The sequence below is a fragment of the Gaeumannomyces tritici genome, assembly GCF_000145635.1.
Source record: "Gaeumannomyces tritici R3-111a-1 unplaced genomic scaffold supercont2.14, whole genome shotgun sequence".
Classification (NCBI taxonomy): domain Eukaryota; kingdom Fungi; phylum Ascomycota; class Sordariomycetes; order Magnaporthales; family Magnaporthaceae; genus Gaeumannomyces; species Gaeumannomyces tritici.
In genome coordinates, this window is record NW_008804558.1 from 114,165 (window position 1) to 132,860 (window position 18,696).

Sequence of the window (18,696 nt, forward strand, 5' to 3'; positions counted from 1 at the left end):
CGGATTTTCCATCTTCTGACGAGTCCGAAGATACCCAGGATTGCATAGTTGTGGCTTGTGAATAGCTTCATTTTTCACCTGGAAGTAGATGCGTTGGTTCCACGGTGCTTGTTTTGGGGTGGCCCAAGACAGGGGGTGGCCCAACTCGGGGTGGGTCGACTTAGATACGAGGGTGCTCGATGGTACCGTGTGGACAGGATCTAAAAGATTCTAGATGGACACGAGCACGGGCTCCGCCCGTGAACGAACCATATGCTCTGTAAATATTTACGAGCACCGTGATCCCCTTGGAAAGAAGAAGAAATGAAAAAAGCATATTTTTCACACAGCAGGATGACTAGAGACAGTGTTTTCTGACAATTGAAGATGGAGAGGAAAGAGGGAATCTACAAGACGCGTGTGCGCGTGCCCGCACTTAAATGCCAGGCTGTGGGGCACGTGCATTGCTGAGTCAGCCAGACCTTACGGCACGCCATGACAGAGGGTGCTATCTTTGTAAATTAAAAGCCTCCTAAATTAACCAACCGCAGCAGTGGTTGATCAAGAAATGAAACTTTTATCCAACAGGTTACGCATCATCTTTCTGTTATGCATTATTAGTCACGTAGGGCAAAGAGGCACAGCCGCAGTCAGCACCAGGTTGATATAACTATCTAAAGGTTAGTGTTGGAAGGGCACCTCGTGATCGCACAGGAACTGGCATCCAAGATCAGGAAAACTTTGGTCCGGAAGAATTCACGTTCTAGAATCCGGGCTCCATACTGGAGCCGGACGGACAAACACACCGGACCGTGCACGTGGCCGCACGGCCTCCGCACTCGGGGCGCGGAGCGCCCCGAACAACGCGTCCACGTTCTGTTCTGCTCCCCCTATAAAAAGGGAGCAGAGAGTCGTAGTACGACTCTCTCTTGTACTTAGAAAACAGGATAGCTTCTAGATATTTTGCAATGCAACTAGAAGTCTTTCCCACCCAACCTTAACAGGCTGTCCACGAACAGTTAGGTTAGGTTAGGTTAGGTTAGGTTAGGTATATTTAACATCTGTAGCGGGTGCTGCCTCACTCTGGCCTCCCTAGGGGCATCAAACGTGCTAGCGACTACTAGATGTTCTAGATACAGGGTCTAGCCCACTGTTGTGGCGTGGCGCCTGGGGAGTCGCTGAGCCACTGTGGCGACCGATCGAACAGGGGGCCCGTGCACTGGACCCACGGTTGGAGAAAACGCTGCACGTGGGAATGGGTGCAACACACCCAGTGCTCCAGCAGCCTGGTGTGGTTCGTGCTCCTAGTCACTAGCCAAAGGCATGTGACATTCGTCATCTCAACAGAGACGTGTCTGCAAACTTTCGCTGCTTTCGGCGAAGTTTAGTCTTAAGACCATTTGGTTTTAAGACGTGTCTGGAGACTTTCGCCGGTTTCGGCGAAGCCTAGTCTTAAGACCAAATGGTCTTGAGACCAAATGGTCTTAAGACCTGTCTGGAGACTTTCGCCGCTTTCGGCAAAGCCAAGTCTTGAGACCAAATAGTCTTACGACCTGTCTGCAGACTTTCGCTGCTTTCAGCGAAGCCTAGTCTTAAGACCAAATAGTCTTAAGACCTGTCTGCAGACTTTCGCTGCTTTCGGCAAAGCCAAGTCTTGAGACCAAATAGTCTTGAGACCAAATAGTCTAGAGACCAAATAGTCTTAAGACCTGTCTGCAGACTTTCGCCGGTTTCGGCGAAGCCTAGTCTTGAAACCCAATAGTCCTAAGACGTGTCTGGAGACTTTCGCCGCTTTCAGCGAAGCCTAGTCTTCGGCGAAGTTAAGTCTTGAGACCAAATAGTCTTAAGACCTGTCTGGAGACTTTCGCTGCTTTTAGCGAAGTTTAGTCTTGAGACCAAATAGCCTTAAGACGTGTCTGGTGACGGTCCCGCCATACGTCCCAGTGGCACCGCCACAGATGCGGGGCATATGTGGAGCAGACACAGGCATGCAACAACTCGGACCATCGCACTATCCGTGTTGTGGCGTGGTGCCTGGGGAATCGCTGCGCCACTGGCGACCTGTTACGGTTGAGATCTTTACGGCTCAGGGGCTCGAGGAAGAACATCAATTTAGCTAAAAGAACAAAGTAGTGGAAAAGTAAACAAGTGGTACGAAGCACCCAGATGCGTGTGATCCGTTTTGTGTGTACGCGTGCACGATTGCACGCGAGGTCACGTGATCCGGGCTCCGTGGGGCGACTGCCCGTGAGGGCACGCCGCGCCATAACACGACCGATCAGACAGGGGGCCCGTGGACGGGACTCATAGTTGGAGAAAACGCTGCACGTGGGAATTGGTGCAACGCACCCAATCCCTCCCTTGCACTCTTCACCTTGAGATAGTCATATCAACCTGGTGCTAACTGCAGCTCTGCCTCTTTGCCCCACGTAATCTCTAACAACAGACGTTAAATATACCTACCTACCTATATTTGTTTAAAGTTGACTTTCGATGTTAAAAGCTATCCTGTAAGAGCCAATGAGGGGATCTCTGAAGTGGTCCGGTAAAGTCTCGATAGTGCCGGGAGGAGAGTCGCAGCCGGAGGCGGGGTCCCACGCGGTCGAGAGTAAACTCTGCCCGCGGCGGGTCTTAGCGACTCATTCCCGCTAAGTCAGTGCACCCCCTGTCCGGCCACCTCTACAGTCCGGTCACCCTTTTACATACCAATATTACGACCAAGGCCCAACAAGAGGCCTGGAGGGGCTGCAGTGGCAGGATCCTAGGTGAGGGGAAGACAGCCAGGCTGTCAGGAGACCCACACAACTGCGTGACAGGTCACGTGAGGATAGGATAAGAGCCAAGCAATCACTGCGATCACCAAGTGAGCGAGGTGAGCAGAGTGAACACCTCGATCACCAGGTGAGCAGAGTGATCAGGGCTTAAGCAGAGCAAGCCCAGAGTATAAGAATGTCAGGTAGAACCTCCCTCGATAGATAGTTTTTGACTGAAGCTCCGGCATCAGTTAATCTAAGTTAGCTTCAAGGTATCCCCTTGAGCAAGCAATCAGACTACTGTCACCAAGTCACCAGTCTCCAGAGTTCATTGTCAGGGTTACTGTTCAGCGCCTTCCCTAGGCCGCCCTATCTTAGGAACAGCAGAGGCCTGTTTGTAACAACAAACTACCTTCTTTCGCACCCAGTTACGAAGTTTACATTAAAGATTAAAACTAAAATAAAAATAGCCTACAAGAGCGTAAAAGTTAAATTTTTTAGGCAAAATATTTTAAAAGAAATTTACGGCGTGGCGTGCCCTCCGTGCACCAGTGCAGGTTTCGTAGCCATTTCATTTTTTCAATCTCGCTGGTCGTTTTTAAAAAGGGTCTTTTTCCTATTTAATTACATTATTGCAAATTAAAGTTTAGGTCGTTATAGTAATCGCAAAGTTGGCTGGTATTTTCAATATCTTTTTCAAGCTCCCACGTTGGACAGTGATATCCAAACCATTTTACAGCATAGCATACAACACCATTATCATTTTCATAATGCCCAAATATATTGTCAATTGCACAATTTGATTCTCCTTCCGAAACACGAGGCGGCGTAGCTTCTTGCCACACATTTATCAAATGCTCATTGTTGTAAACCCATAATAATTGTGATGAATCCGGCCAATCATGTAAAAACTCATCTGGATTTACGGTTATTACACCATAAAATGTTCGTTTTGGGGTTTGTAGAGAAATAAGGACTTTAATTACTACTAGCCGAGATGCCCATAGGGTTACAACGGTATCTCCTTCCAGCACAGACATTTTAACCGTAGCACTAAATGCTTGAAATTATAATGATAAACGCAATTATATTCCTCTTTGGAAGAAGAGCTGGCTAAAATTTTTATTAAAAAGCACTTCGCTTGTTTAAATACTTTTCAAATACAAAAGCTAAAACAGGAAGTAAGCAAGAAATATAATTTAGAAAGCCTAAAATGGCTAGAAGATAAACTTAAAGGAGTTGGTATCGAAGCAATATAGCGCAGCATTCGCTAACAATAAATAAATAAGTGCAATTAAGATTTAGGTAGTGAAATCTTGTAATTTAATCCCCTCGTCACTGTAACGTGCTATATACTAGGAAGGTTCTCGCATAGATATCTCAAAAATCTAGGGCACTCGTGTTATGGCGTGGCGGGCTCTTGCGGGCTTCCAGCCATTTGCCTTACCGCAGAGGGGAGTTACATAACCTCCGGTCATGTGACGTGTCATGGCACGGCGCTGTGGCACAACGCCATTGGCCATTATAGCCCTCCAACTCTAAACGTTGTCCTTTTGGTTGAGTTGGGGAGGGCTTCACTCTGCCGAACCTGTCACATAACGCCTGTCACGGACCGGCACGATGGAACTGTTGGAAGGGCGCCTCGTGATCGCGTAGGAACTGGCGTCCAAGGTCAAAAGAACTTTGGTCCGGTAAGCCCCAACCAGTGGTCTCCATCCAGCTCAACTTCCTTACTTGGCGGAAATGCAAAAGCACACTTTTTACAAAATGATGTGGAAAGGAGGGGATATATGACTTTGCTGGCGGCCCTGATTTGGCTGAAACGGCCGGTCCCCATACACTAAGGGCAGATCTTATTGGAGACGCCGGTAGCCCTGACAAATTGGAAATCTTTCCGGTTGTTATACCGGCCGGCGCAAGTAGCCCTATCAGTCGTATTCGGGGGAGGGATCGACTATTGGCTAGTGGATCCTTTTCCGGTTGGTTTTGCAATGTTAGTATTCGTCGACAGCCTCTTAAGGTCGGGTGGGAAAGGCTTCTAGTTGCATTGCAAAATATCTAGAAGCTGTCCTATTTTCTAAGTACAAGAGAGGGTCGTACGGAACGCGGACGCGTTGTTCGGGGCGCTCCACGCCCAGAGTGCGGAGGCCATGTGCACGGTCCGGTGTGTTTGTCCGTCCGGCTCCTGTATGGAGCCCGGATTTAGAGCGTGAATTCTTCCATCTGCATATCCATCATGTCTCCACTTTTGGCTCATCAACCAGCCTGCTTTCTGCTTGGCGGATTCTAGCTCTAGGTGTTGCTGGTAAAATATTTAACGAACCCTTCAATGCTAAAAGCCTGCATAGTAGACCCAGACATAGGAGGGAGGTAGTTTACGCACGGGATTCAGCACGGTTTTCATATATATACCAAACATCTTGCCTACGCGGCCATGCCCTCCATGCCTCCCCCTCAGGAGCGGCCGACGGTCCCCCGACCCAAAAGTATTGAGCTACGTCTAGTGGAACGGTTTATGGGTTGGAAAGCTCCATTCCTTCCAATGACAGTCAACCGAAGGGATAGTAAAGCTGGCCATATGAGCCGCCCACTTCTTCCGATACTACTCGACGACTCGCCCTGCCCCAATCACCAAAGGCCACTACCCCCAGGCGTGAAAAAATTGGTAACACGCGCTCAAGCAGCCGCGGGACCACTAACGCCCAACGACAATAACGACGTCCACATTCACAAACTTCTACCTTCTCACACCCCGCGCGAGGAAGTCTCATGGGAAGGCACCGGACTCGAAAACTTTCAGTGGATCGGCATGTCCAAAGAGATGATGAGAGCGCAAAATGTGCTCGTTGAACAAACCCTCAACACCCTGTGCACTGAGGGGGGTTGGCGACTTGACGTCTACCGCGAGTGGAGGTTCGGCAAAGTTGTCGGTATGTAATGTGTTGTAGAGATGGAAATTTCATCTTCGGGTTGTTGAGATGACAAATATCACATGCCTCAGGCTAGTGACTAGGAGCACGGGCCACAGCAGGCTGCCCACTATGTATATAAGATCATAACCTTTCCTGTCAAACTCAAAGGCATTCCCTCCCTCCAGGCATCCACAGGAACCACATCCCTACGCTGCTTCGGCCTACGCGGCCTCTGTCAGCTGTTAGATGAGAAGGTACTCAATGGTGCTGTATGGATTGATCGAGAAGATTCTAGGTGGCAAAACGAGAACGGGCAAATTCGGTGCACGGACTAAATCTCTGTGTATATCTACGAGAACAGCAGTCCTCCTCAAAAAAAGGAGGACAGAATACAGAACAATCTTCTTGGTGCTGAAAAAGTCTGACACCTCGTGTGGGTCCTCGTCTGTGGGTCTTGACCCAGATCGTCACAGCCGGGGGCCCTCTGCCTCTATATACCCATTGAACCCCCTGTTTCCGGTGCTCGTTTGCAGATCCCGAGCACGTGACCCGGCGCCCCGGTGCTTGGGAACAGTGATGCGCCACCGTGCCAAGCACCGGCCTCGCCCGGTAGGGTCCGGATCCTTTGTGACATTAGCACCTCCCCGCAAAGTTTATGCAGACGGTGGAGGATCAGGGGCTGGGAGGAAAACTGTGCAAATGGCACGAAAACTGCCCCGTTGTATGCAGGCCTCAGGGGGTTTGCCGCTTTAATCCGTCCTGACTCTTAATTACAGGCCTTTTCCTGCTAGGGGCCACAACCCCATTAGGCCCATTCCCTGGTTGGCCGCCTCCGACCCTTTTCATCGTGCACGGGAGGAGCGGGAAGTTTCAAGTGGGTGTTGCCGCCAAAAAGGTGCTAGGGGTGGTGTCAGATATGAGGGTGCTCGATGGTACCGCGTGGACAGGATCTAGAAGATTCTAGATGGACACGAGCACGGGCGGAGCCCGTGCTCGGACCATATGCTCTGTCTATATCTACGAGAACCGTGATCCTCGAGAAAAGAGAACAAGCGTATTTTTTCTCACAGAGCAGGATGACTAGAGACAGTGTTTTCTGACAGGTGACAAGGGGTCGTGACAAGGGTGTGAGCGGGGCGCTTAGTGTCAGACATTTTCAGCACGAAGAAGATTGTTCTGTATTCTCTCCTCATCTTCTCTGGAAATTCTGTGCCACAGGCTGCCCTTATAGCACATGAGCCCTGTAGATGCTTTAGAAAGAATGCCCTGCGGCTAACACGAATGCCTTGCGGCTGATACAGAGCGCCTTGCGGCTGACACTTAGGTTCTGACGGCCTCCAACAACCGCCGACAAGTCCTGTCAGACTTTTCAGCACCAAGAAGATTGTTCTGTCTTCTCTCCTCTGTTCTCACTAGGAATTCTGTCCCCCAGGTTGCCCTTATATTGTTCAATCCGACAGCCTGCAGAACATTTCCACAGTTGTTGGTCTTAGCGCTAAATCCCTGAATCCTTGCGCTAAATCCTAAATCCTTACGCTGAATCCTAGCGCATGGGCCCTGTAGATGCTTAGAAAGAATGCCTTGCGGCTGACAAGTCCCTATAGTTCCGTGACCAAGAGTCGAAGTCTAGCACATTGTCACACGGGGCCCTCCATTCGGCAGCAGTACCCAGAGGTCCGTGGCCAACCACAGGGGAGGAGATAAGCATGAGCGCTTCGGTCAGTCGTCGGCAACATGGACCGGATCAATGGGCACAAGACCCTCGCGTGAGATGTTTTGGTTGGAGGAGTTGGGAGCAGACCCCAGAAGGGACGTAGCTACGTATCTCAGCACAGACCAACTTGCCGCCTATATAAGGGTGGCCTCCTCGAAGGGATTCCTCAAGAGATTCTGCTTCCTTAAGCATCTCTTGAGGCCCTGAGAGAATTATTATACAATACCGAAGATTCCCCCTTCCAAGCCGTCATTGACCCCTTGCTACACACATATATAAGGTCATGCTGCTTCCAAACTGATCGAGGCACAAGGACTGTTACACCCACAAATCATTTGTGGCAAACTTTTAATCCAGCGCCATGAACTCCAGCAGCACGAACAAACCTGCACAAAGGCACGCGAACGAGGGCAGCGGCATCCGAACTCCAAGCTTCGCAGCCTACTATTCCAATACCATGGCGATTGTCGAAGCAACCAAGGCTATCTTCACTATTGTTGGTTCGAAGTTAGGAACTGGTAGGCTTTATTATTTTTGTTACCACCGTCTTTCCCCTTTTATTATCTGTATCATCATCCCTTTAATACTTGCCTATGTTTTTAACAACCCATTTAATCGCTATAGCAACGGTATCCGCTCGCTTCAACCTTGTCAGCATCGTCGTCGGCCTTGCCCTGGTTTCTTTCACGGTCAATTGCGTGCTTATCCTTATCAACACACTGTTTAAAATTTCCCTGCTGGTTTTAGTTATCAGTGTGCTATTACAACAATTTCAGAGGGTTTAATCTTGTTTGGTATCACGGGCCGGCACAATGGAACCGTGTAATCTACCAAGTAGACCTTAGAATTGAAGATGGAGAGGAAACGAGGGAATCTACAAGATGGCGATGCTCGTGACCGCACTTGAATGCTAGGCTGTGGGGCACGTACACGGCTGAGTCAGCCAGACCTCATGCCATGCCATGACATTTGGTTCGTCACCAGTCGAGACCGTAGGAAGTTGTATTTTGGACTGTACACTCATCGAAGATCCCCTGTGGTACAGGATATGTCACGGGCAGTAGGGGAGACCCCAGATCACGTGCGTAGGCGCGTGTTGTTCGCGGACTGTCACACGGGGATGACCCTCGGGACCGAGAGCAGCCCGATGGAGGTGTGAGAGCCTGTATGGGTATCACGTAGTAGTAGGTAAAGTCTCGATAGAGTCGAGGAGAGGGTCGCCGGCGGAGGCGGGGTCTCTCGCGCACAGAGGTATACCTCTCTGTGCGTGCGGGTCCCGACCCACTTTCGCTATCTAGCCTATCTACACGTGCCTGCAGTAGGGGCCTACCCCCTACTGCCCATGACAGCTAGGCGCCTCGGCTTCAAACTTCTCGTCACCATTGAAAGCCAGCCCACTGCACCCACGCATTCCTGAAACCTTTTCTGGCTCCGCGTTAAGATCGATACTGACAACACTTAACGGCAGAAACGACGCGAGCAGTTCGTGAATTCGGCCGCTGCTGGTGTGGTCGATGCGCCGTTTAGATATTGCCTTCACCAGATGTCAAACTCAAGGCATTCACTCCAGGCATCCACAGGACCCACTCGCCCACGCGGCTTCAGCCTACGCGGTCTCAGCCTACTTGGCCTCAGCCTACGTGGCCTCGCCTACGGGGCCCCGCCTCCATGCTGCCTCGGTTTCGCCGAGGCTCACCAGCCCGTTTAGGTATATAAGCCTCACTAGGCTACTCCTTACGAGCAGAAAAAAAGAGAGAATACAGAACAATCTTCTTGGTGCTGAAAAAGTATGACAACTGTTTATCCGCCCCTACGTGTCGTGATAGAAGCGGTAAAAGGGGATTAGGATGGCAATTAAAACCTCCTCCTAATAACCACCCTAAAAGGTCGCTTGACCCTTTTAATACCCACTGAACTAGACTCAGGGGCTGGCATCACCCAGGAGCCGTCGGGCTTGATATTTACGGGATGAATGTCGTACTGATGCAAAATAGCAGCCACAAAGACCATGGTCTCCCTAAGGGCGAATGCACGCCCGGGACAGGTGGACGAACCGCCACCTGTATGGCGAAAGCATTTGTTAGCTAAGAAATTAACATTTTAACGAGAACAAGGGTAGGAATGTTTAAGCTTTACGAACCATATGGTCGAACCAATCCCATCTTGGCGACTGCCACCTTCCCCTTGCTTGCATGCGCGTCCACGCCAGAAGATATCGGTCCAACTGCCTCTTGGACGGTGATATGGCGCCCGTGGTTCCACGTAAAGGGGTCCGGGAAAATGCGCGGGTCCGTGTGGCGCAACTCCTCAGCGATGTGCGCGTACGCACCCTTGGGCACTAGCCACCGTGCCAGTAGTCGCCCGTCGCCCTCGTGCTGGTCGGTTAGCACGAGATTTTGCCGCGCCTGCCGGAAGCTCCACGACGAGCCGTCGATCCGCAAGCTTTCGACATACGCCGCCTTAAGCAGCGGGCAGCGGGCGCAGAGGCCCTCGACATCGATATGCCGGACTGTCCTCCGATCACTGTTTGCCGCACCGCCCTCCGTGCCGATGTACGGCGCCACTTCGGTACGCACTCGGGCGAGTAGAGCCGAGTCGGCGGCGATGCGGGCCACGATCCAAAAAACGAGCATGTTGGCGTTTGTGTTCATGGCCCAAACGAGCCCCAGGTCGTTGGCCGCACGTGCCTCGATGCTTACGCCCATTTCGCGGTACAGCATTACGCGGGCCTGCACTAAACCGGAAACAGTATCGAGGCGCTGCCATCGAGGCCCCGCGTCCTGGCCGGCGGCACGGCGGTCCAGCGCCGTCTCGAGCTCGCACATGTAACGCATCATTTCCGCCCGGGCGGCGGCCGCGCGTGCGGCGGCGGCGCCGGGCGCCAGGAACGAGGGCACCCAGCGGGGAATGTCTAGGGCTAAAAGGATCCAGGACCTGTCAAACTCCTGGAGCAGGTCCCAAAAGTTGGGGAAGTTTTCCATAAAATCGTCACCAAGCAGGCTAGGGTTGGCTGTGAAGCCGACAAAAGCGCGCACCAGGGCGTCAAGGGGAGCTTCGACCGACGACCTGGCGTAGCTACTGTGGCTAGTGGCACCACTGTATGGCACTCTGCCTGCCACCGTATTTTTAGTCGCGATGCTAGTGACAGGTTCGACCCCAGCCACGCGCTCCCATTCCATCTGCACCGTTTGCTCAGCCGCGCCCAAAGTGACAAAGCGGTTAATGTTGCGAGCCAGGCGCCCGGCAGTGGCCGCGACCATGCACGTTAAGCCTGGGTCCGAGAGCAGGTAGCGGGTGAAAAGGCCGTTCAGCCGGGGCGACAATTTGATGTAGGCGTCGAGCTCGCTGGATGGGTAACCGAAGGCTTTGCTAAGCAGACGGGCGCGGAGCCAGCCAGCATCGGCAGCAGAGCTGGGCTTTGCCAGCAGCGATCTGCCGACCGAATGGCGGAAGATGAAGACGTGGGTCGTTCCCAACAGGTTAAGTGAGGCTACGCCGTGCGGGAGGCTGTCGCGAAGGCCTGTGAGAAAACTGCCGTGGTTGAATACGAAGTTGGGGGTGTGGCCGAGGATTGGCAGCCAGTAGGGGATTAAAGGGGCCGGCTTCGCTGTTATAGCAGTAGCACTGGAAACCGCGTCCGGCTTGCAGCGCGCCTGTGAGCGAGCAACCCAACCGGTCCAAAGACGGGTTATACCGACGGCGAGAAGCAGGAGGATGTAGAAAGCTGCGGCTATTATGGATGCCCCGCCGCCTTGGAACGGCGAAAGCTCGAAACCTAAACCCATGGCGGCAGGTATGTAATTATCTAAGATCTTCTGGTGTAAAAACTTCTCCCCGTAAAAGCCGAATGGTAAAGGAAAGCGAGCGGTGGAAATTCCAATGACAAGAGAGCACGGGGCGCCCTAATATAACAAGGGTTAAGATGGCTAGTCGGCGCCACGCCAACAGTTCCTTGGCCGCTGCTAATATTGCGCTGTGCGACTGGTTAGGGAGTGCACGATAGCCGGAAAAAGCTAAGGGCGTGTACGGCACTTGTTCCGGTTTCTAGTTCTTACGTACTAATTTCACAAGCCACTAGATAAACTGGTTTGCGGATCCAGATATAACTTTTTTTACCATTGTGAAAATCACTTTTCAAACCCCACCAGAAGTACCATTAACCCAGGCCAGCGAGTCAAGATCCACCTTTAAGCTGGGGGCCTGCCAAGACGAAAGCTTGACGACCTTTTCCGGGTCGCTTAGCTTCTGGTTAGCTTTTGGTTAGCTTTTGTGACGATCTGGGTCAAGGCCCGCAGGCCTTGACCCACAGACGAGGACCCACATGAGGAACCATGATCAAGGCGCGCTGAACGCGCGCCGAACACCGGAATCCCCTCTTTCTTTCCTTTCTCCCCTAGATTAGAATCTTCGTTCGTAGCGCCAATTGACTGTGTTCTAGTCTTCGACCATGGCCGTGACAGCTTTTAGCTAGCTTATGGTTTAGCGTTTGGTTATCTGCGTATATTTAGTACGCATTGCACAAAGTCGCTATACGATCGATCGCAAAGGACTCGCTTTATAATAAGCAAAAATAATCACAAACCTGTAAAGAGTTTCATTTCATGTGTTGAGGGGAATGCAAGCAGAAGCGGCCATTGGCTAGGAGCGCTTTCGACCCCTGCCCAGCGTAATTTAGGGTGGTTGGAGGAAAAATAAATGGTAAGTTGCTCCACCAACTGTGTCAGCGTGTCCCTTGGCGTGGACTGGGATTTGAGGATACTGTCACGGCTCTGGTAATTTCTAGCGAAGCCCCAATCCAACTAGGCCAAAAGGGCGAGAAAGCACTCCAAAAGGTCGTCAATTCAAGCCACCGCTGGAATCGCTCGTCTGCACAGCTTATATGGGATGAGTGCACAACACCTCACTGGGCTGTTACAAAAGTACAAGTCATCCGACTTGTACCTCACGTTGGGCTTAGCACCTTGGTGCAAACGGGACATGTCTGCGTCTGCCCAACAAGGCAAGCCGCGCCTGTAACGTGCTGTGCACAGGAAGGGGTTCTCGCTGGGAGATTTCAGAGGTTCAGGTCACTCAGCGGTCTAGAGGAACCGTGCGGGGCAATGATGTGTTCGGCAGAAGGTGCCTGACAGCATTGAATAGGGAAACAAAAACAAAAAAAACGGTTGCTTGCCCTCCAGACCCCTTGACAGGGAGTCTTGCAGGCCCTAGTTATACATGGTATGGTGGCGGCCTCCGGCCGTCGTGCTGTAATCCTTCTCTTGAGACTTTTGTCATGACTGGGAGGCGGTTCGCGCGTCGAGTGCCACGCTGTAAACCTTCCCCTGGAACTTCGTTATGACTGGAAGGTGGCTTGTGCATCGATCCGCTATGCTGGTCATGGGCTGAGATGCCCAACGTCACGAGGGTGTTACAGCGCCATCACAGGAGGGGTCTCTCTTTGTTTAACTGCCGTGACACTTATAACAAAAGCCTCGTAAGTTTATAAGTTCTTTGTTATGGCGTGGCGTGCCCTTCCATGCAGCCTTGCCTCACCCAAGGGTACTTGACCCTCCAATTAAGCCAAAGTGTCGACTTTGGCTTAGTCGTCCTTTTGGTAGCATGTGGGTGGAGGCTCCTACTGCCGAACCGTAACACTACTGCATTTTAACAAGGCGCAACTGTTTTTTAGTATAACTATAAGTGTTTATGTAATAAAATAGCGCTACCGACGAATACACATATTGCTACCAGCTGAGAGAGTTCTGTTGAGTTAAAGGTGGTGAAATATGTGAAGTCTTAAGATCGTGTTTCATTTTCGCCCTCCCCCACCTTTGCTCGTTTTCCCTGCCTTGCAACGGCATTCCTTGCTTAAGCACTTCCATTCTGTCGTACTTGCGAGTTTTATACTTCATGGATAGCCAAAAAATACCTGACCCAATTAATCCAGCAAAAAAAACGGCCCCCACTGCGATCCCAGCGGTGCTTGCTCGCTGTGATAATGTTTGTTTATTGCTATCATTATCCCGGTTAAATACGGTATCAGCAGCGCTAGGAAAGCTTTCGGTAGGACTCTGTGGGTCCGATCCACTTAATGTTTTTGAATGGGCAAAGGTTAAGCTTTCGAAACTATTAATAAACACAGTACCTGAGCCTGCGGTGAAAACAGATGGCGCACTTGTTCCCTTTTCACCCTCTACCGTTTTAGCAAGTGTACCATTCCCGGTCTCATTAAAGGTAGTTAGACTTTTGTCTGATGTAGATACGCTTTGGGATATGGGTGAAAATGAATCGCTTAAAGTCGAAGATGTGGAAGGGACGTTGGTACTTTCGCTCCAGGGCACTAAGGGTTGAAACGAAGCTGATGCGGCTGCTGGCATAGATAACGCCGGAGCCGTTTCTTCGGGACCAATTATACCAGAGGCTGAGGCGGCAAGTCTTATAACCCCGCTGCTTACATCCGACAGTACATCTGGTATTTTGGACGGATTTCCCATGGTAGCCTGAAGTCTATCAGTTGCTGCATTCTTCATACGTTCGCTTCGTCCTGTCGACGATGACAAAGCCGTAACCAAAGTGTTAGGGGATGTAACTGGCAACGAAACCTTGGATGCTAATTGTGTCTCTGACACAAATGTCAAGTATCCTGGTGATATCGCTTGGCTTCCCCCTTCTGGAGGGTTCGATGAGGGCGGGCGTGAATTGACATTAGAATTCGCAGAGGTGATTAGATCCTGCCTGCTTGTAAATCTGAGCGCAGCTGTTTTCTCTTCATTCTTCTCATCCTTCAGTATGGGTGTGTTTGTTAAGGCAACTTGCGAAGCACTTGATAGATGGTTTGAATGGCTTAGGCTTGTCGTACTTGTAGATATTGAATTAATGTTGGCTTCATGGGCTGGCGCATTACCATAGGTCGTGTTAAAATATAGCCGCTTTATATGTATCACGGAGCTTGGCCAGTCTTTGCCTGCCACCCCAGCAAGTAAGAGAACCAAACAAGGGGCTACTAGCATTCTGAGATTACCCGGCATGATTTCCTGTTTTGTTATTAGTAGTCCTTTTAGCCGTGCTGTTTAAGTAAACAGGATACTTAAATTGGAGAAGCAGCAGTTGGGTCATACCGTACCCTGGAAGTGAAGTGAAAGATCTTTTAAATTAACGGTATAGAATTAAGTCAACTTCTTGTAACCCCACTCCGCCGTAATTGCACTTACCGTCGTTTTCAAGACCTTTAATTCCGTTCTGTTAATTCATCTCAGGCATTGGATCTGCCTCAGGCCCAGCGAGGGTGGCAAGGGCCTTACAGCTATACGTATCCTATTCAGCCCAATTGTGACCAATGCAGGGCAATATATCCAAATAAATACCGCTTTCTCCAGTTCCGGATTCAGGGTTGTCCGTGTCAATAATTACAACATAGCCTATTGTTACGGCCGGGTGATGGAGGCGCGAGGGCCCTGCATTGGCGCTATGAACGAAGATTCCGCGCTAGGGAGAAGGGAAAGGAAAAAGGCGCTGACCGCGCCGGCGCCTAACGTTGCCGTGAGTCCTCTCTATGGCAGGTGCGCGTGCGCCTGGCGCCCAATCGTGGCGGTGCCACTGGACGCCTGGCTTATGGCAGAACCGTCACACCTATCCTTTCATAGCGCAAATTTTGGGCGCATAGGAACGTGTCAGAAAACAGTGTCTCTAGTCATCCTGCTGTGTGAAAAATGCGTTTGTTCTGTTTTTCCTTCGTTCGAAGAGGATCACAGTTCTCGTAGATATACACAGAGCATATGGTCCGGACACGGGCGGAGCCCGTGCCCGTGTCCATTTAGAATCTTCTAGATCCTGTCCACACGGTACCATCGAGCACCCTCGTATCTGACAGTATAGGGGGTTTTTGTAGCAAAGTGGAAGGGATGGCACAGTAGGCTTCTATTGAAGGATGAATCTGTCTCTGAGGAAAGGAATCTGGCACAGGGAGCCCCCGGCTCCCTGCCTATATATACACCTTTGACCCCTGTCCCCCGTCTTCTATATCGGAACCTGAGCCTCCACTGCTGCACCTCCGGTGATCGGTACAAATGGAGCGCACCTAATCGGTGCGCCCCGTCTGGGCCGAGCATCGGTCCGTCCACAGTAGGGTGCCTCCATTAAGCAGATATTACCAGTTATTTTTGGGTCGTCAAATTGAAAACCCTTCCGCTATCAGGCAGTATCACGGCAAGCAAGGTGGCTGCAAGGTTAGGTTAGGTATATTTAACGTCCGTAGCGAGTCCTGCCTCACTCTAGCCTCCCTAGGGGCACTAGACGTGCTAGCGACTACCAGATGTTCTAGATACAGGGTCTAGCCCACTGATTGCTGTCACGGTAGCTAGCAAACCAGGCCCACCAGCCGACCAGTGCCGGCCTTAAGCACATGCATAACAAGCCGCATCCCGAGGCCCCTAACTGGCGAGCCGGTTCTCGATGGTAGTGGTACGGGGTACCTCAAAGCACTGCTAAAGATGGAAGCGTACCTGGGAGTGATTTTCGTAAGCCACCAGTTTTGGTGTGCTTGCCGCCCCTGCGCCCGCGCTAAGGCCTTGATGCCGGCTATAAACTATGGGGACCGGGAGAGATGCTCCTTCTTTGGCTTTGCATCTGCTCGTGGGATTTCGCCGTATCTGTCCGGAAATTGCGATGTATGCTCTGCTGCGGATGGCACCCGGCTGTTGTACAACCGTCCTAAGTGCTGGAACTTACTAAAGCAAATCAACGAGGCGAACGTATCGGAGGTCGCGATAAGACCCTAGAGCGCTGAGATTAACAAAGCTATTGCAGATGGGATATCTCCCAGCGCGTTTCCTATTCTACATATGTTCCTTTACACGAACGATCCAAAACGAGTAATTTGGTAAATGTGCATAAAGCGTGGGTGTGCGAAAGCGTCACGGCGATTGAAGGGGACTGATAGATAGCGGGGACCTACTCTGTGAGAGCCAATACGGGCCCACGATTGGAGTGGCGCCTGTCCTGTCACGTGCCGGTCACGTGGCGCCGGCCTTTTCCCTACCATCATGACCCCTCCCCTGCACTTGCAGTCACAGAAAGCCAACTGAAAACAAAAGTCAAAAACAATGCCGAAGCTTGAGAATTTAACTCTTTCTAGTAAATATTCACTTAAACGGCGGTTGTAATGTATTATCAATAAGCTTAATTTATAGATTACAAACTGGGAGGAATGGACCGGTTTTCACGCTTTGTGTTTAAGTTCAAATTAAATCTCATTAACAGATGAATGTATCAGTAACATAAACAAACGCCCTGCCATACGAATGAGCCAGCGCTTGATTCTAAGCCTCAGTCGAGGCAGGAAAGGAAGAAGGGAAAGACCGCCAACGTAGGAAAGGACGAGACGGTGAAGAACGCGGGCCCGGAGCCCGCTCCCGGTGAGAGGACATGCCACCCTCAAATCGCGGGAAGTAGCGTATATTAACCTCCAACTTTTATGAATAAACTTCTAAGCAAATGTCGGACATAGTTTCGGGATTATATTTAGTTATTAGCTGAATTGCAACAAGATTCTTCGTATTTAATCTATGCATTACCACTTACCATAACCTCTTATTTGATGCCTTCAGACGACTTAAAAAACAATTAAAAATGGGTATAAATCAAAAAGCAATTGTAAAGCACCTCGCTACAAATCTACTTCATGTTCAAAAACCACTGTTAAACCCTTGTAATACCGATCGTACTACTGATCTACTCGGAAAAGCCCTACTAAGCCTTTCGTATCACCAAACGTCCATTTTTGAGTCACAGGCCGTACTCCAACTGTGCTCAAGGCTATTAGCGAAACTGTATGCAAACTTAGGACAAAACGTTGATGGTGAGGAATTCCAGAAAACCCGAAAACTGGAACACAGCGTTGTTGGTATTACTGTTCCTTATCAGTCAAAAAGGGCTTTTAATTTAGCCTTTACACGATGTCTTGCAAAGGCAGTGGCAATTTATTTCCATTGCAGATGTATTTTTAAAACAAAAACATCTGAATGGTACTTTTACGGGACGGGGGTAAATACGACAAGTGCTGCTATCGCGTTTGAGATTGCCTATAATTCCACGCTAGCAATGTCGACGTCCCAAAAGTCTCCGTCATCGAAAAAAAGCTACTGTCTTGGCGTATGCCACGGTATTTTCGCGAAAGCCCGACTTGCAAACTCGAAACTCCTGCTCGCCGAGAATTTAAGGATACGCTTTAAGCAGCAAAGGAGATGGCAACAGAAAAGAATCGAAATGGCAAATCTCCCCCACGCTGCGGGATTCAAATCGATGTTACCGAATGAAACGGAAAAAGCGACAAACGGAGGGACAAAGGAACATAATAGAAAAACATTCCCTTTTTTACCGCATATTGCAGAAAGCGGAAGAAATGGGTGTTTACGCACAGATTGGAAAGAACCGCAAATGGCCCAGCGCCACACGCAGGTTTTGCGAGCTCCATTCCAGGAAATGAATACCCCGCAGGTTATGAAAAAACATCGAGACCTGCCTTTATATGAACAACACTATAGCGATTTTCATGAGGTTCAACAGGAACAAAAGGAATGGAAATCGAAACTAGACATTTTAGGAAACAGGGAGCTTGTCCAGCATAGCCTTCAAGTATGCATCCACTCCTACGTATTTTATAACAAATAACTGACAAGCAGCAGGTCCAGAGCCTTCCGAAAGATCTACCGGCCTATATTCAAGGGTGGGAGGATAGCAATAATATTGACTTTAACCGGAAACAGTTGCTATAGCTGTTAGGGATCCCGATATCAGAGAGGCAAGGCTGCAATACAATATCGTGGATATAACTATCTAAAGGTGAAAAGTACAAAGGAGGGATTGGGTGCGTTGCACCCATTCCCCCGTGCAGCGTTTTCTCCAACCGTTGGTCCAGTGCACGGCCCCCTATTCGATTGGTCGCCACAGTGTCTCAGCGACTCCCAGGCGCCACGCTACAACAGCTGCCTACTATGTATATAAGGCCATGACCTTTCCCACCTCTCACAGAGGCACTCTGCCAGACAAGCAAGCAATGCAAGGAATCTTGAACCATGCCCAGCATATATCAACAGCTCGATGGTACCGTGTGGCCAGGATTTAGAAGATTTTAGATGGACACGAGCACGGGCAGAGCCCGTGCTCGGACCATATGCTCTATGTATATCTACAAGAACCGTGATCCTCTTCGAACGAAGGAAAAATAGAACAAGCTCATTTTTTTCACAGAGCAGGATGACTAGAGACAGTGCTTTCTGACAGGATTTGACCATGTGGGCCAGGAGGTGTTCCGTTTGTGGGGTGTTCCAACAGGGGGTGGCACTGACATTATGGTATTTAC

At 50.3% G+C, this 18,696-nt stretch overlaps 5 protein-coding genes across 5 annotated transcripts; 2 read left to right on the plus strand and 3 right to left on the minus strand.

Annotated features, from left to right (window-relative positions):
* Nucleotides 1–3,433: 3,433 nt before the first annotated feature.
* Nucleotides 3,434–3,772, minus strand: GGTG_13476 (hypothetical protein; the record flags this gene model as incomplete). Its single annotated transcript, XM_009231382.1, has 1 exon — nucleotides 3,434–3,772. A coding segment is annotated over one exon (339 nt), but the record flags the coding sequence as incomplete, so codon positions are not given.
* Nucleotides 3,773–5,104: 1,332 nt separating this feature from the next.
* Nucleotides 5,105–6,608, plus strand: GGTG_13477 (hypothetical protein; the record flags this gene model as incomplete). Its single annotated transcript, XM_009231383.1, has 2 exons — nucleotides 5,105–5,662; nucleotides 6,421–6,608. The coding sequence occupies exons 1-2, from the start codon at nucleotides 5,167–5,169 to the stop codon at nucleotides 6,606–6,608; spliced, it is 684 nt and encodes a 227-aa protein (XP_009229647.1). The 5' UTR covers nucleotides 5,105–5,166.
* Nucleotides 6,609–6,793: 185 nt separating this feature from the next.
* GGTG_13478 (hypothetical protein) lies at nucleotides 6,794–7,596 on the minus strand. The gene is made up of 4 exons (XM_009231384.1): nucleotides 7,482–7,596; nucleotides 7,180–7,242; nucleotides 7,058–7,105; nucleotides 6,794–7,001 (listed from the first exon to the last, which is right to left on the minus strand). Exons 1-4 carry the CDS (start codon nucleotides 7,548–7,550, stop codon nucleotides 6,897–6,899), a joined length of 285 nt encoding a protein of 94 aa, XP_009229648.1. The 5' UTR covers nucleotides 7,551–7,596; the 3' UTR covers nucleotides 6,794–6,896.
* A 1,524-nt stretch (nucleotides 7,597–9,120) lies between these two features.
* On the minus strand, nucleotides 9,121–11,201 carry GGTG_13479 (hypothetical protein). The gene is made up of 2 exons (XM_009231385.1): nucleotides 9,499–11,201; nucleotides 9,121–9,418 (listed from the first exon to the last, which is right to left on the minus strand). Exons 1-2 carry the CDS (start codon nucleotides 11,141–11,143, stop codon nucleotides 9,213–9,215), a joined length of 1,851 nt encoding a protein of 616 aa, XP_009229649.1. The 5' UTR covers nucleotides 11,144–11,201; the 3' UTR covers nucleotides 9,121–9,212.
* A 3,603-nt stretch (nucleotides 11,202–14,804) lies between these two features.
* On the plus strand, nucleotides 14,805–16,114 carry GGTG_13480 (hypothetical protein; the record flags this gene model as incomplete). Its single annotated transcript, XM_009231386.1, has 3 exons — nucleotides 14,805–14,876; nucleotides 15,213–15,458; nucleotides 15,698–16,114. 3 exons carry the CDS (start codon nucleotides 14,805–14,807, stop codon nucleotides 16,112–16,114), a joined length of 735 nt encoding a protein of 244 aa, XP_009229650.1.
* Nucleotides 16,115–18,696: the final 2,582 nt, after the last annotated feature.

What these genes read in the sequence shown, in the direction of transcription:
- GGTG_13478 (XM_009231384.1), bottom strand. Translation starts at nt 7,550, where the DNA reads ATGCTTAAGGAAGCAGAATCTCTTGAGGAATCCCTTCGAGGAGGCCAC. An exon ending in CTTATATAGGCGGCAAGTTG is followed by an intron (nt 7,243 to 7,481) that starts GTCTGTGCTGAG and finishes ACGGAACTATAG; the next exon opens with GGACTTGTCAGCCGCAAGGC. An exon ending in CCCATGCGCTAGGATTCAGC is followed by an intron (nt 7,106 to 7,179) that starts GTAAGGATTTAG and finishes AATGTTCTGCAG; the next exon opens with GCTGTCGGATTGAACAATAT.
- GGTG_13479 (XM_009231385.1), bottom strand. Translation starts at nt 11,143, where the DNA reads ATGGGTTTAGGTTTCGAGCTTTCGCCGTTCCAAGGCGGCGGGGCATCC. An exon ending in GGGATTGGTTCGACCATATG is followed by an intron (nt 9,419 to 9,498) that starts GTTCGTAAAGCT and finishes TTCGCCATACAG; the next exon opens with GTGGCGGTTCGTCCACCTGT.